Source organism: Haliotis rufescens, unplaced genomic scaffold, assembly GCF_023055435.1.
Source record: "Haliotis rufescens isolate VD_foot unplaced genomic scaffold, xgHalRufe1.0.p SCAF_10, whole genome shotgun sequence".
NCBI lineage: Eukaryota > Metazoa > Mollusca > Gastropoda > Lepetellida > Haliotidae > Haliotis > Haliotis rufescens.
In genome coordinates, this window is record NW_025963780.1 from 46,523,469 (window position 1) to 46,537,395 (window position 13,927).

The window sequence follows — 13,927 nt, forward strand, 5'->3', positions numbered from 1 at the left end:
GTGTTGAAATACCAACATGGACTTTGCCTGACGCGCGACGTGGTGCCACCGATCGGGCGTGTCTGTTTGCCTGAAGTAGTTGCGCGGGAATAGGGTGTGTCATAGATAATGTGCCTTTCCATGCACGTGCGACATGGGGATCTGGACTCTTCGTGTTAAGCTCTGGGGTACTGGTCACGTGAATAAAATAAACCAGAAGCCATTAGAAACATGTACGTGTGTGACCGGATGTGTCTATCATATCAATCACACATTCTCACATTGGTAATGTAGGTTAGACGCAGTGTCTGAAACTCAGCAGAGTAAACTGAGAGCCTTCAGGGCCAGAACATTTAAAAAACTGTAGGCCCAGCGAAAGAAATGTAGGCCCAAACATTTAAGCTGAGGCAGGGAGACATACTCCACCGTGTGCGAAATACGCTCCAGTCGGAAAGCGCACGTAAAATCTCCTAATATAAGTAAGTAAGACATACTCTTGCAATATACATTACAAAACACAACCAGTCAACCAGAAACTTTTATTGCTATCACACCGATCCCCGAGAGTCCGTGGTGATAGATGAAGCCTACATTTATCCGGAAACTATCAGCTTGTAAACCACCTTTTCGACTACATGTACTAACCATTTGAAAGGTCTAATCCTACTGTTTATAAATATGAAAGTTATGTTTATCACATTATTTAAATAATGCTCAAAAAATAATTACTTAAATAAACTACAGGCCCTAAGGCCTGCTGAAATGTAAAACTGTCGGCCCGGGGCCCATGCTGGTCGTGACCGGACACTAGTAGGGCCGTGGTCAGGTCACGTGGTTGATGTGGTCAGGTCACGTGGTTGATATGGTGTTTTTACTCCGACAGGGTGATAAAAACAAATCAAAGGGCCGAACTTCCTTGTTTTTACAAACAACAATTTGGATTACAAAACACGTTAATAACTTTATTACTGGTATGAGGTCATGGATATAAAAACATTTCCTCCAAAGCTCCTCACAGTTTCACAGCCTTTGTCCACACACACCAGTATAGTAATACAATACAATAAACACACCACTAATCACCAGTTGCAGTTCACTGACACACACAGACATGAACCCGTTTTAGTGTGACACAATCCACGTACAGCACGATGATGAATGTTCACTTCTCCTCATCATGTTCACGTCTCTGGACGTCGACATCAGACCGCTTCCTCCCCTCCCCAAGCAGCACCAGCAACATGATGGAGACGGAGAACGCGGCGATGAGAAACCAGTTCATCCATACAGTGCCTGATCAGAGAGAGTGAAGGAGTGAGCTTGACCTGACGCCAGTACCGAGTGAGTGAGGGAGTGAGCATGATTTGACGCCAGTACAGAGTGATTGAGGGGGTGAGCATGGTTTGACGCCAGTACAGAGTTAGGGAGTGAGCATGGTTTGACACCAGTACAGAGTGAGTGAGGGAGTGAGCATGGTTTGACGCCAATACAGAGTGATTGAGGGAGTGAGCAAGGTTTGACGCCAGTACAAAGTGAGTGAGCAAGGTGTGACGCCAGTACAGAGTGATTGAGGGAGTGAGCATGGTTTAACGCCACTACCGAGTTACTGAGGGAGTGAGGATGGTTTGACGCCAGTACCGAGTGAGGAAGGGAGTGAGCATGGTTTGACGCCACTACCGAGTGAGTGAGGGAGTGAGCATGGTTTGACGCCAGTACAGAGTGAGTGAGGGAGGGACCATGGTTTGACGCCAGTACAGAGTGAGTGAGGGAGTGAGCATGGTTTGACGCCAGTACAGAGTAAGTGAAGGAGTAAGCATGGTTTGACGCCAGTATAGAGTGAGTGAGGGGGTGAGCATGGTTTGACGCCAGTACAAAGTGAGTGAAGGAATGGGCAAGGTGTGACGCCAGTGCAGAGTGAGTGAAGGCGTGAGCAAGGTGTGACGCCAGTACAGAGTGAGTAAGGGAGTGAGCATGGTTTGAAGCCAGTACAGAGTGAGTGAGGGAGTGAGCATGGTTTGACGCCAGTACAGAGTGAGTGAGGGAGTGAGCTTGACCTGACACCAGTACAGAGTGAGTGAGGGGGTGAGCATGTTTTGACGCCAGTACCGAGTGATTTAGGTAGTGAGCATGGTTTGACGCCAGTACAGAGTGAGTGAAGGAATTAGCAAGGTGTGACGCCAGTACAGAGTGAGTGAGGGCGTGAGCAAGGTTTGACGCCAGTACAGAGTGAGTGAGGGATCCGGAGTGAGCATGGTTTGACGCCAGTACAGAGTGAGTGACGGAGTGAGCATGGTTTGACGCCAGTACACAGTGAGTGAGGGCATGAGCAAGGTGTGACGCCAGTACAGAGTGAGTGATGGATCCGGAGTGAGCATGGTTTGACGCCAGTACAGATTGATTGAGAGACTGAGCATGGTGTGACGCCAGTACAGAGTGAGTGACGGAGTGAGCATGGTTTGACGTCATTTCAGAGTGATTGAGAGTGTGAGCATGGTTTGACGCCAGTACAGAGTGAGTGAGGGAGTGAGCAAGGTGTGACGCCAGTACCGAGTGAGTTAGGGAGTGAGCATGGTTTGACGCCAGTACAAAGTGAGTGAGGGAGTGAGCAAGGTGTGACGCCAGTAACGAGTGAGTGAGGGAGTGAGCATGGTTTGACGCCAGTACAGAGTGAGTGAGGGAGTGAGCATGGTTTGATACTAGTACAGAGTGAGTGAGGGAGTGAGCATGGTTTGATACTAGTACAGAGTGAGTGAGGGAGTGAGCTTGAAAGGACGCCAGTACAGAGTGAGTGAGGGCGTGAGCATGGTTTGACACTAGTACAGAGTGAGTGAGGGAGTGAGCATGGTTTAACGCCAGTACCGAGTGAGTGAAGGAATTAGCAAGGTGTGACGCCAGTACAGAGTGAGTGAGGGCGTGAGCAAGGTGTGACGCCAGTACCGAGTGAGTGAGGGATCCGGAGTGAGCATGGTTTAACGCCAGTACCGAGTGAGTGAAGGAATAAGCAAGGTGTGACGCCAGTACAGAGTGAGTGAGGGGGTGAGCATGGTTTGACGCCAGTACAGAGTCAGTGAGAGAGGGACCATGGTTTGACGCCAGTACAAAGTGAGTGAGGGAGTGAGCATGGTTTGATACTAGTACAGAGTGAGTGAGGGAGTGAGCTTGACAGGACGCCAGTACAGAGTGAGTGAGGGGGTGAGCATGGTTTGACACTAGTACAGAGTGAGTGAGGGAGTGAGCATGGTTTAACGCCAGTACCGAGTGAGTGAAGGAATTAGCAAGGTGTGACGCCAGTACAGAGTGAGTGAGGGCGTGAGCAAGGTGTGACGCCAGTACAGAGTGAGTGAGGGATCCGGAGTGAGCATGGTTTAACGCCAGTACCGAGTGAGTGAAGGAATTAGCAAGGTGTGACGCCAGTACAGAGTGAGTGAGGGGGTGAGCATGGTTTGACGCCAGTACAGAGTCAGTGAGAGAGGGACCATGGTTTGACGCCAGTACAAAGTGAGTGAGGGAGTGAGCATGGTTTGACGCCAGTACAGAGTAAGTGAAGGAGTAAGCATGGTTTGACGCCAGTATAGAGTGAGTGAGGGGGTGAGCATGGTTTGACGCCAGTACAAAGTGAGTGAAGGAATGGGCAAGGTGTGACGCCAGTGCAGAGTGAGTGAAGGCGTGAGCAAGGTGTGACGCCAGTACAGAGAGAGTAAGGGAGTGAGCATGGTTTGAAGCCAGTACAGAGTGAGTGAGGGAGTGAGCATGGTTTGACGCAAGTACAGAGTGAGTGAGGGAGTGAGCTTGACCTGACACCAGTACAGAGTGAGTGAGGGGGTGAGCATGTTTTGACGCCAGTACCGAGTGATTTAGGTAGTGAGCATGGTTTGATGCCAGTACAGAGTGAGTGAAGGAATTAGCAAGGTGTGACGCCAGTACAGAGTGAGTGAGGGCGTGAGCAAGGTTTGACGCCAGTACAGAGTGAGTGAGGGATCCGGAGTGAGCATGGTTTGACGCCAGTACAGAGTGAGTGACGGAGTGAGCATGGTTTGACGCCAGTACACAGTGAGTGAGGGCATGAGCAAGGTGTGACGCCAGTACAGAGTGAGTGATGGATCCGGAGTGAGCATGGTGTGACGCCAGTACAGATTGATTGAGAGACTGAGCATGGTGTGACGCCAGTACAGAGTGAGTGACGGAGTGAGCATGGTTTGACGTCATTTCAGAGTGATTGAGAGTGTGAGCATGGTTTGACGCCAGTACAGAGTGAGTGAGGGAGTGAGCAAGGTGTGACGCCAGTACCGAGTGAGTTAGGGAGTGAGCATGGTTTGACGCCAGTACCGAGTGAGTGAGGGAGTGAGCAAGGTGTGACGCCAGTAACGAGTGAGTGAGGGAGTGAGCATGGTTTGACGCCAGTACAGAGTGAGTGAGGGAGTGAGCATGGTTTGATACTAGTACAGAGTGAGTGAGGGAGTGAGCATGGTTTGATACTAGTACAGAGTGAGTGAGGGAGTGAGCTTGAAAGGACGCCAGTACAGAGTGAGTGAGGGGGTGAGCATGGTTTGACGCCAGTACAGAGTGAGTGAGAGGATGAAAATGTTTTGAAACCAGTACAGAGTCAGTGAGAGAGGGACCATGGTTAGACGCCAGTAGAGAGTGAGTGAGGGAGTAAGCATGGTTTCACGCCAGTACAGAGTGAGTGAGGGAGTGAGCATGGTTTGATACTAGTACAGAGTGAGTGAGGGAGTGAGCATGGTTTGACGCCAGTACATAGTGAGTGAGGGAGTGAGCATGGTTTGACACAAGTACAGAGTGAGTGAGGGAGTGAGCTTGACCTGACACCAGTACAGAGTGAGTGAGGGGGTGAGCATGTTTTGACGCCAGTACCGAGTGATTTAGGTAGTGAGCATGGTTTGACGCCAGTACAGAGTGAGTGAAGGAATTAGCAAGGTGTGACGCCAGTACAGAGTGAGTGAGGGCGTGAGCAAGGTTTGACGCCAGTACAGAGTGAGTGAGGGATCCGGAGTGAGCATGGTTTGACGCCAGTACAGAGTGAGTGACGGAGTGAGCATGGTTTGACGCCAGTACACAGTGAGTGAGGGCATGAGCAAGGTGTGACGCCAGTACAGAGTGAGTGATGGATCCGGAGTGAGCATGGTGTGACGCCAGTACAGATTGATTGAGAGACTGAGCATGGTGTGACGCCAGTACAGAGTGAGTGACGGAGTGAGCATGGTTTGACGTCATTTCAGAGTGATTGAGAGTGTGAGCATGGTTTGACGCCAGTACAGAGTGAGTGAGGGAGTGAGCAAGGTGTGACGCCAGTACCGAGTGAGTTAGGGAGTGAGCATGGTTTGACGCCAGTACCGAGTGAGTGAGGGAGTGAGCAAGGTGTGACGCCAGTAACGAGTGAGTGAGGGAGTGAGCATGGTTTGACGCCAGTACAGAGTGAGTGAGGGAGTGAGCATGGTTTGATACTAGTACAGAGTGAGTGAGGGAGTGAGCTTGAAAGGACGCCAGTACAGAGTGAGTGAGGGGGTGAGCATGGTTTGACGCCAGTACAGAGTGAGTGAGAGGATGAAAATGTTTTGAAACCAGTACAGAGTCAGTGAGAGAGGGACCATGGTTAGACGCCAGTAGAGAGTGAGTGAGGGAGTAAGCATGGTTTCACGCCAGTACAGAGTGAGTGAGGGAGTGAGCATGGTTTGATACTAGTACAGAGTGAGTGAGGGAGTGAGCATGGTTTGACGCCAGTACATAGTGAGTGAGGGAGTGAGCATGGTTTGACACAAGTACAGAGTGAGTGAGGGAGTGAGCATGGATTGACGCCAGTACCGAGTGAGTGACGGAGTTAGCATGGTTTCACGCCAGTACAGAGTTTCGGGAGTGAGCATGGTTTGACGCCAGTACAGAGTGAGTGAGTGAGTGAGTGAGTGAGTGAGTGAGTGAGTGAGTATGGTTTTACGCCGCTTTTAGCAATATTCCAGCAATATCGCGGCGGGGGACACCAGAAATGGGCTTCACACATTGTACCCATGTCGGGAATCGAACCCTGGTCTTCGGCGTGACGAGCGAACCCTTTAACCCAGAGTGAGTGAAGGAATGAACAAGGTGTGACGCCAGTACAAAGTGATTGAGGGCGTGAGCAAGGTGTGACGCCAGTACAGAGTGAGTGAGGGGGTGAGCATGGTTTGACGCCAGTACAGAGTGAGTGAGAGAGTGAGCATGGTTTGACGCCAGTAGAGAGTGAGTGAAGGGGTAAGCATGGTTTGACGCCAGTACAGAGTGAGTGAAGGAATGAGCAAGGTGTGACGCCAGTGCAGAGTGAGTGAAGGCGTGAGCAAGGAGTGACGCCAGTACAGAGTGAGTGAAGGAATTAGCAAGGTGTGACGCCAGTACAGAGTAAGTGAGGGCGTGAGCAAGGTGTGACGCCAGTACAGAGTGAGTGAGGGATCCGGAGTGAGCATGGTGTGACGCCAGTACAGAGTGAGTGACGGAGTGAGCATGGTTTGACGTCATTTCAGAGTGATTGAGAGTGTGAGCATGGTTTGACGCCAGTACAGAGTGAGTGAGGGAGTGAGCAAGGTGTGACGCCAGAACCGAGTGAGTTAGGGAGTGAGCATGGTTTGACGCCAGTACCGAGTGAGTGAGGGAGTGAGCAAGGTGTGACGCCAGTAACGAGTGAGTGAGGGAGTGGGCATGGTTTGACGCCAGTACAGAGTGAGTGAGGGAGTGAGCATGGTTTGATACTAGTACAGAGTGAGTGAGGGAGTGAGCATGGTTTGATACTAGTACAGAGTGAGTGAGGGAGTGAGCTTGACAGGACGCCAGTACAGAGTGAGTGAGGGGGTGAGCATGGTTTGACACTAGTACAGAGTGAGTGAGGGAGTGAGCATGGTTTAACGCCAGTACCGAGTGAGTGAAGGAATTAGCAAGGTGTGACGCCAGTACAGAGTGAGTGAGGGCGTGAGCAAGGTGTGACGCCAGTACAGAGTGAGTGAGGGATCCGGAGTGAGCATGGTTTAACGCCAGTACCGAGTGAGTGAAGGAATTAGCAAGGTGTGACGCCAGTACAGAGTGAGTGAGGGGGTGAGCATGGTTTGACGCCAGTACAGAGTCAGTGAGAGAGGGACCATGGTTTGACGCCAGTACAGAGTGAGTGAGGGAGTGAGCATGGTTTGACGCCAGTACAGAGTAAGTGAAGGAGTAAGCATGGTTTGACGCCAGTATAGAGTGAGTGAGGGGGTGAGCATGGTTTGACGCCAGTACAAAGTGAGTGAAGGAATGGGCAAGGTGTGACGCCAGTGCAGAGTGAGTAAAGGCGTGAGCAAGGTGTGACGCCAGTACAGAGTGAGTAAGGAAGTGAGCATGGTTTGAAGCCAGTACAGAGTGAGTGAGGGAGTGAGCATGGTTTGACGCCAGTACAGAGTGAGTGAGGGAGTGAGCTTGACCTGACACCAGTACAGAGTGAGTGAGGGGGTGAGCATGTTTTGACGCCAGTACCGAGTGATTTAGGTAGTGAGCATGGTTTGACGCCAGTACAGAGTGAGTGAAGCAATAAGCAAGGTGTGACGCCAGTACAGAGTGAGTGAGGGCGTGAGCAAGGTTTGACGCCAGTACAGAGTGAGTGAGGGATCCGGAGTGAGCATGGTTTGACGCCAGTACAGAGTGAGTGACGGAGTGAGCATGGTTTGACGCCAGTACACAGTGAGTGAGGGCATGAGCAAGGTGTGACGCCAGTACAGAGTGAGTGATGGATCCGGAGTGAGCATGGTTTGACGCCAGTACAGATTGATTGAGAGACTGAGCATGGTGTGACGCCAGTACAGAGTGAGTGACGGAGTGAGCATGGTTTGACGTCATTTCAGAGTGATTGAGAGTGTGAGCATGGTTTGACGCCAGTACAGAGTGAGTGAGGGAGTGAGCAAGGTGTGACGCCAGTACCGAGTGAGTTAGGGAGTGAGCATGGTTTGACGCCAGTACAAAGTGAGTGAGGGAGTGAGCAAGGTGTGACGCCAGTAACGAGTGAGTGAGGGAGTGAGCATGGCTTGACGCCAGTACAGAGTGAGTGAGGGAGTGAGCATGGTTTGATACTAGTACAGAGTGAGTGAGGGAGTGAGCATGGTTTGATACTAGTACAGAGTGAGTGAGGGAGTGAGCTTGAAAGGACGCCAGTACAGAGTGAGTGAGGGGGTGAGCATGGTTTGACACTAGTACAGAGTGAGTGAGGGAGTGAGCATGGTTTAACGCCAGTACCGAGTGAGTGAAGGAATTAGCAAGGTGTGACGCGAGTACAGAGTGAGTGAGGGCGTGAGCAAGGTGTGACGCCAGTACAGAGTGAGTGAGGGATCCGGAGTGAGCATGGTTTAACGCCAGTACCGAGTGAGTGAAGGAATGAGCAAGGTGTGACGCCAGTACAGAGTGAGTGAGGGGGTGAGCATGGTTTGACGCCAGTACAGAGTCAGTGAGAGAGGGACCATGGTTTGACGCCAGTACAAAGTGAGTGAGGGAGTGAGCATGGTTTGATACTAGTACAGAGTGAGTGAGGGAGTGAGCTTGACAGGACGCCAGTACAGAGTGAGTGAGGGGGTGAGCATGGTTTGACACTAGTACAGAGTGAGTGAGGGAGTGAGCATGGTTTAACGCCAGTACCGAGTGAGTGAAGGAATGAGCAAGGTGTGACGCCAGTACAGAGTGAGTGAGGGGGTGAGCATGGTTTCACGCCAGTACAGAGTCAGTGAGAGAGGGACCATGGTTTGACCCCAGAACAAAGTGAGTGAGGGAGTGAGCATGGTTTGACGCCAGTACAGAGTAAGTGAAGGAGTAAGCATGGTTTGACGCCAGTATAGAGTGAGTGAGGGGGTGAGCATGGTTTGACGCCAGTACAAAGTGAGTGAAGGAATGGGCAAGGTGTGACGCCAGTGCAGAGTGAGTGAAGGCGTGAGCAAGGTGTGACGCCAGTACAGAGAGAGTAAGGGAGTGAGCATGGTGTGACGCCAGTACGGAGTGAGTGAGTGATCCGGAGTGAGCATGGTTTAACGCCAGTACCGAGTGAGTGAAGGAATTAGCAAGGTGTGACGCCAGTACAGAGTGAGTGAGGGCGTGAGCAAGGTGTGACGCCAGTACGGAGTGAGTGAGTGATCCGGAGTGAGCATGGTTTAACGCCAGTACCGAGTGAGTGAAGGAATTAGCAAAGTGTGACGCCAGTACAGAGTGAGTGAGGGGGTGAGCATGGTTTGACACCAGTACAGAGTGAGTAAGGGCGTGAGCAAGGTGTGACGCCAGTACAGAGTGAGTGAGGGATCCGGAGTGAGCATGGTTTGAAACCAGTACAGAGTCAGTGAGAGAGGGACCATGGTTTGACGCCAGTACAGAGTGACTGAGGGAGTGAGCAAGGTGTGACGCCAGTACCGAGTGAGTTAGGGAGTGAGCATGGTTTGACGCCAGTACAGAGTGAGTGAGGGAGTGAGCAAGGTGTGACGCCAGTAACGAGTGAGTGAGGGAGTGAGCATGGTTTGATGCCAGTACAGAGTGAGTGAGGGAGTGAGCATGGTTTGATACTAGTACAGAGTGAGTGAGGGAGTGAGCATGGTTTGATACTAGTACAGAGTGAGTGAGGGAGTGAGCATGGTTTAACGCCAGTACCGAGTGAGTGAAGGAATTAGCAAGGTGTGACGCCAGTACAGAGTGAGTGAGGGCGTGAGCAAGGTGTGACGCCAGTACAGAGTGAGTGAGGGATCCGGAGTGAGCATGGTATAACGCCAGTACCGAGTGTGTGAAGGAATTAGCAAGGTGTGACGCCAGTACAGAGTGAGTGAGGGGGTGAGGATGGTTTGACACTAGTACAGAGTGAGTGAGGGAGTGAGCATGGTTTAACGCCAGTACCGAGTGAGTGAAGGAATTAGCAAGGTGTGACGCCAGTACAGAGTGAGTGAGGGCGTGAGCAAGGTGTGACGCCAGTACAGAGTGAGTGAGGGATCCGGAGTGAGCATGGTTTAACGCCAGTACCGAGTATGTGAAGGAATTAGCAAGGTGTGACGCCAGTACAGAGTGAGTGAGGGGGTGAGCATGGTTTGACGCCAGTACAGAGTGAATAAGGGCGTGAGCAAGGTGTGACGCCAGTACAGAGTGAGTTAGGGATCCGGAGTGAGCATGGTTTGAAACCAGTACAGAGTCAGTGAGAGAGGGACCATGGTTTGACGCCAGTACAGATTGAGTGAGGGAGTGAGCATTGTTTGACGCCAGTACAGAGTGAGTGAGGGAGTGAGCAAGGTGTGACGCCAGTACAAAGTGAGTTAGGGAGTGAGCATAGTTTGACGCCAGTACAGAGTGAGTGAGGGAGTGAGCAAGGTGTGACGCCAGTACCGAGTGAGTGAGGGAGTGAGCATGGTTTGACGCCAGTACAGAGTGAGTGAGGGCGTGAGCAAGGTGTGACGCCAGTACAGAGTGAGTGAGGGATCCGGAGTGAGCATGGTATAACGCCAGTACCGAGTGTGTGAAGGAATTAGCAAGGTGTGACGCCAGTACAGAGTGAGTGAGGGGGTGAGCATGGTTTGACACTAGTACAGAGTGAGTGAGGGAGTGAGCATGGTTTAACGCCAGTACCGAGTGAGTGAAGGAATTAGCAAGGTGTGACGCCAGTACAGAGTGAGTGAGGGGGTGAGCATGGTTTGACGCCAGTACAGAGTGAATAAGGGCGTGAGCAAGGTTTGACGCCAGTACAGAGTGAGTTAGGGATCCGGAGTGAGCATGGTTTGAAACCAGTACAGAGTCAGTGAGAGAGGGACCATGGTTTGACGCCAGTACAGATTGAGTGAGGGAGTGAGCATTGTTTGACGCCAGTACAGAGTGAGTGAGGGAGTGAGCAAGGTGTGACGCCAGTACAAAGTGAGTTAGGGAGTGAGCATAGTGTGACGCCAGTACAGAGTGAGTGAGGGCGTGAGCAAGGTGTGACGCCAGTACAGAGTGAGTGAGTGATCCGGAGTGAGCATGGTTTAACGCCAGTACCGAGTGAGTGAAGGAATTAGCAAGGTGTTAAGGCTGTACAAAGTGAGTGAGGGGGTGAGCATGGTTTGACGCCAGTACAGAGTGAGTAAGGGCGTGAGCAAGGTGTGACGCCAGTACAGAGTGAGTGAGGGATCCGGAGTGAGCATGGTTTGAAACCAGTACAGAGTCAGTGAGAGAGGGACCATGGTTTGACGCCAGTACAGAGTGAGTGAGGGAGTGAGCAAGGTGTGACGCCAGTACCGAGTGAGTTAGGGAGTGAGCATGGTTTGACGCCAGTACAGAGTGAGTGAGGGAGTGAGCAAGGTGTGACGCCAGTAACGAGTGAGTGAGGAGGTGAGCATGGTTTCATGCCAGTACAGAGTGAGTGAGGGAGTGAGCATGGTTTGATACTAGTACAGAGTGAGTGAGGGAGTGAGCTTGACAGGACGCCAGTACAGAGTGAGTGAGGGGGTGAGCATGGTTTGACACTAGTACAGAGTGAGTGAGGGAGTGAGCATGGTTTAACGCCAGTACCGAGTGAGTGAAGGAATTAGCAAGGTGTGACGCCAGTACAGAGTGAGTGAGGGCGTGAGCAAGGTGTGACGCCAGTACAGAGTGAGTGAGGGATCCGGAGTGAGCATGGCATAACGCCAGTACCGAGTGTGTGAAGGAATTAGCAAGGTGTGACGCCAGTACAGAGTGAGTGAGGGGGTGAGCATGGTTTGACGCCAGTACAGAGTGAGTAAGGGCGTGAGCAAGGTGTGACGCCAGTACAGAGTGAGTTAGGGATCCGGAGTGAGCATGGTTTGAAACCAGTACAGAGTCAGTGAGAGAGGGACCATGGTTTGACGCCAGTACAGAGTGAGTGAGGGAGTAAGCATGGTTTGACGCCAGTACAGAGTGAGTGAAGGAGTGAGCATGGTTTGTCGCCAGTACAGAGTGAGTGAAGGAGTGCCCATGGTTTGACGCCAGTACAGAGTGTACAGAGTGTACAGTACAGAGTGAGTGAGGGATCCGGAGTGAGCATGGTATAACGCCAGTACCGAGTGTGTGAAGGAATTAGCAAGGTGTGACGCCAGTACAGAGTGAGTGAGGGGGTGAGCATGGTTTGACACTAGTACAGAGTGAGTGAGGGAGTGAGCATGGTTTAACGCCAGTACCGAGTGAGTGAAGGAATTAGCAAGGTGTGACGCCAGTACAGAGTGAGTGAGGGGGTGAGCATGGTTTGACGCCAGTACAGAGTGAATAAGGGCGTGAGCAAGGTGTGACGCCAGTACAGAGTGAGTGAGGGATCCGGAGTGAGCATGGTTTGAAACCAGTACAGAGTCAGTGAGAGAGGGACCATGGTTTGACGCCAGTACAGATTGAGTGAGGGAGTGAGCATGGTTTAACGCCAGTACCGAGTGAGTGAAGGAATTAGCAAGGTGTTAAGGCAGTACAGAGTGAGTGAGGGGGTGAGCATGGTTTGACGCCAGTACAGAGTGAGTAAGGGCGTGAGCAAGGTGTGACGCCAGTACAGAGTGAGTGAGGGATCCGGAGTGAGCATGGTTTGAAACCAGTACAGAGTCAGTGAGAGAGGGACCATGGCTTGACGCCAGTACAGAGTGAGTGAGGGAGTGAGCAAGGTGTGACGCCAGTACCGAGTGAGTTAGGGAGTGAGCATGGTTTGACGCCAGTACAGAGTGAGTGAGGGAGTGAGCAAGGTGTGACGCCAGTAACGAGTGAGTGAGGAGGTGAGCATGGTTTGATGCCAGTACAGAGTGAGTGAGGGAGTGATCATGGTTTGATACTAGTACAGAGTGAGTGAGGGAGTGAGCTTGACAGGACGCCAGTACAGAGTGAGTGAGGGGGTGAGCATGGTTTGACACTAGTACAGAGTGAGTGAGGGAGTGAGCATGGTTTAACGCCAGTACCGAGTGAGTGAAGGAATTAGCAAGGTGTGACGCCAGTACAGAGTGAGTGAGGGCGTGAGCAAGGTGTGACGCCAGTACAGAGTGAGTGAGGGATCCGGAGTGAGCATGGTTTGAAACCAGTACAGAGTCAGTGAGAGAGGGACCATGGTTTGACGCCAGTACAGAGTGAGTGAGGGAGTAAGCATGGTTTGACGCCAGTACAGAGTGAGTGAAGGAGTGAGCATGGTTTGTCGCCAGTACAGAGTGAGTGAAGGAGTGCCCATGGTTTGACGCCAGTACAGAGTGAGTGAGGGGGTGAGCATGGTTTGATACTAGTACAGAGTGAGTGAGGGAGTGAGCATGGTTTGATACTAGTACAGAGTGAATGAGGGAGTGAGCATGGTTTGACGCCAGTACAGAGTGAGTGAGGGGGTGAGCATGGTTTGACGCCAGTACAGAGTGAGTGAGGGAGTTAGCAAGGTGTGACGCCAGTACCGAGTGAGTTAGGGAGTGAGCATGGTTTGACGCCAGTACCGAGTGAGTGAGGGAGTGAGCAAGGTGTGACGCCAGAAACGAGTGAGTGAGGGAGTTAGCATGGTTTGACGCCAGTACAGAGTGAGTGAGGGAGTGAGCATGGTTTGATACTAGTACAGAGTGAGTGAGGGAGTGAGCATGGTTTGATACTAGTACAGAGTTAGAAAGGGCGTGAGCAAGGTGTGACGCCAGTACAGAGTGAGTTAGGGATCCGGAGTGAGCATGGTTTGAAACCAGTACAGAATCAGTGAGAGAGGGACCATGGTTTGACGCCAGTACAGAGTGAGTGAGGGAGTAAGCATGGTTTGACGCCAGTACAGAGTGAGTGAAGGAGTGAGCATGGTTTGTCGCCAGAACAGAGTGAGTGAAGGAGTGCCCATGGTTTGACGCCAGTACAGAGTAAGTGAAGGAGTAAGTATGGTTTGACGCCAGTACAGAGTGAGTGAGGGGGTGAGCATGGTTTGACGCCAGTACAAAGTGAGTGAAGGAATGAGCAAGGTGTGACGCCAGTGGAGAGTGAGGAGGGCGTGAGCAAGGTGTGACGCCAGTAC

The 13,927-nt window shown here is 51.7% G+C and overlaps 1 protein-coding gene across 1 annotated transcript in view; it reads right to left on the reverse strand.

The window, feature by feature from the left end:
- Nucleotides 1-920: 920 nt before the first annotated feature.
- LOC124126333 (solute carrier family 49 member 4-like) overlaps nucleotides 921-13,927 on the reverse strand; it is an 81,679-nt gene continuing 68,672 nt past the window's right edge. The window contains exon 14 of the mRNA XM_048391456.1: nucleotides 921-1,272. Coding sequence (XP_048247413.1) covers nucleotides 1,142-1,272 — 131 coding nt within the window. The 3' untranslated portion in view covers nucleotides 921-1,141. The remainder of the gene's footprint in view (nucleotides 1,273-13,927) is intronic.